Source organism: Mus caroli, chromosome 3, assembly GCF_900094665.2.
Source record: "Mus caroli chromosome 3, CAROLI_EIJ_v1.1, whole genome shotgun sequence".
In the NCBI taxonomy this organism is placed as follows: Eukaryota; Metazoa; Chordata; class Mammalia; order Rodentia; family Muridae; genus Mus; species Mus caroli.
Window position 1 is genome coordinate 74,567,355 of NC_034572.1, and position 1,677 is coordinate 74,569,031.

Here is a 1,677-nt window from a genome sequence, read left to right on the forward strand (position 1 = left end):
CTCTTGAACACCTCCCTGTGGTAAAGAGGACACAAGTGGGAAGAACAGTTTAAGTCATGATTTCTGCAACACTGACATAAATTTTATAACTGTAGTTACTGCTGACACTGTCTTGCCTGGCCCTGCCCCCAACTCCATGTATTGCCTCCTGCCCATCAGATCACCTTTGCACCATATTCTCGCTCTTGCTTGCTTCCTCTGTCTAAAGCCTCATCTGCATAATTTCACACTGGCCTTCAGTGATCCTACATACTCTATTACCAGGCTTATCAAAACATGGTCAGCACATAGGTGAGCAACGACAACCACATTGCGGGTATTTGATTCTTCTTCAAATACAGATTGAAAGGAAAAAGGGGTGTATCCTCTTCTTTTTTGGGGGGGTTGTTATTATTTTGCTTGTATCTGTGGGGTTTTTTTTGAGTTGATTTTATTTTATTTTATTTTATTTTATTTTAAACTCCAGATTTTATCCACCCCCCAGTCAATCCCCATACCACATCCCATACCTCCTCCCTGCCCCCATCTGCACAAGGATGCCCCCACCTCCAACCCCCACCCCAAACTGAGTTTTAAAGAAAACAAAGCCTTCTTTCCCCTTCACTTCTCTTAAGAATAAACATTCATGTTTGATTTCTCCTTTCCTCTGAGCCCCTGGTCATCTTTTCTGTTAGTCCAATGAGGACACATTTCTCTGAAGAAACCCTTTTGGTCTGTGCTTCAGGAGAGTACCTAAGTTCAATCCCAGATTCCAAGACATCAGACAAAAATGAGAAGATCAACAGAATACATGCCAGGTAGACTGTCCCAGATTCCAATGCTGTCCATTTTCCCAACCACCATTCCAACATATTTCGAACTATTGCAAATCCACCATGCTGCCCTCCCCCAGATTCAGTGTGAATGCTCCAGCAATACCACTGTCTAACGAGAAGTCACTGGGAAGAATACTTCCCAGTTTGTGTTGGAAGACAGGTGTAGGTCAGAGCTGATTCGGTCTTAAAGACCACTTAAGTTGTTTGAAAGGGAGGGCCAGAAAACATGCTGTGCAGAAGCCAGAGAGTGAAATGCTTCAGCCACCAAGTGGGGATGTGANCCCCTCATTGACATCCACCCTGAGGTCTTAGAGACCTCGGAAGCATAAACTATAATGAAATCCAGGGCCTGAGTCTTCAGATGCTCTGTGCTGTGGAGGTCAGCCACGATGAGAGTGTGTGCAGCATTCTCCACAGAGAGGTTCCTGCAGAGGGCATCCTCACACATGACCATCAAGCCCTCCAGGCCATACCTGTCAGCAGCTGCCAGCAGATCACAGGCCATGGAGTGGCTGTGGAGGTGTAGCACCTTCCCTGTGTAGATGAAGCCCATCATCACCTTGAAGACTTGGGGATCCAGGTCAGGGATCTCAACACGGTTTGTTAGTCTCTCCTCCATTTCATGTTCAAACATGGCTCTGAAAACTGGAGAGCGAGCTGCCAGGATGACCTTGTGAGCCCTGAATTCATGGCCAGCTACCTCTGTGAAGAGGGAATTCTCCCACAGCTCCCCTACGTTATCTTCCAATGTGCACCTTGGAACCTTGATTGCAGGTCTTGGGTTCTGTCCAGAGATGCTGAAGGAGTCTTGGAGTATGCTCACCTTGCAGAGGAGGGTAAATTTGTCATCTGGTGTTAGCAC

General features: G+C 46.6%; 1 protein-coding gene across 1 annotated transcript in view; it reads right to left on the minus strand.

Moving 5' to 3' along the window:
• Positions 1 to 999: 999 nt before the first annotated feature.
• LOC110291855 (TD and POZ domain-containing protein 4-like) overlaps positions 1,000 to 1,677 on the minus strand; it is an 11,130-nt gene continuing 10,452 nt past the window's right edge. Inside the window, exon 3 of the mRNA XM_021159086.1 lies at positions 1,000 to 1,669. Coding sequence (XP_021014745.1) covers positions 1,000 to 1,669 — 670 coding nt within the window. The remainder of the gene's footprint in view (positions 1,670 to 1,677) is intronic.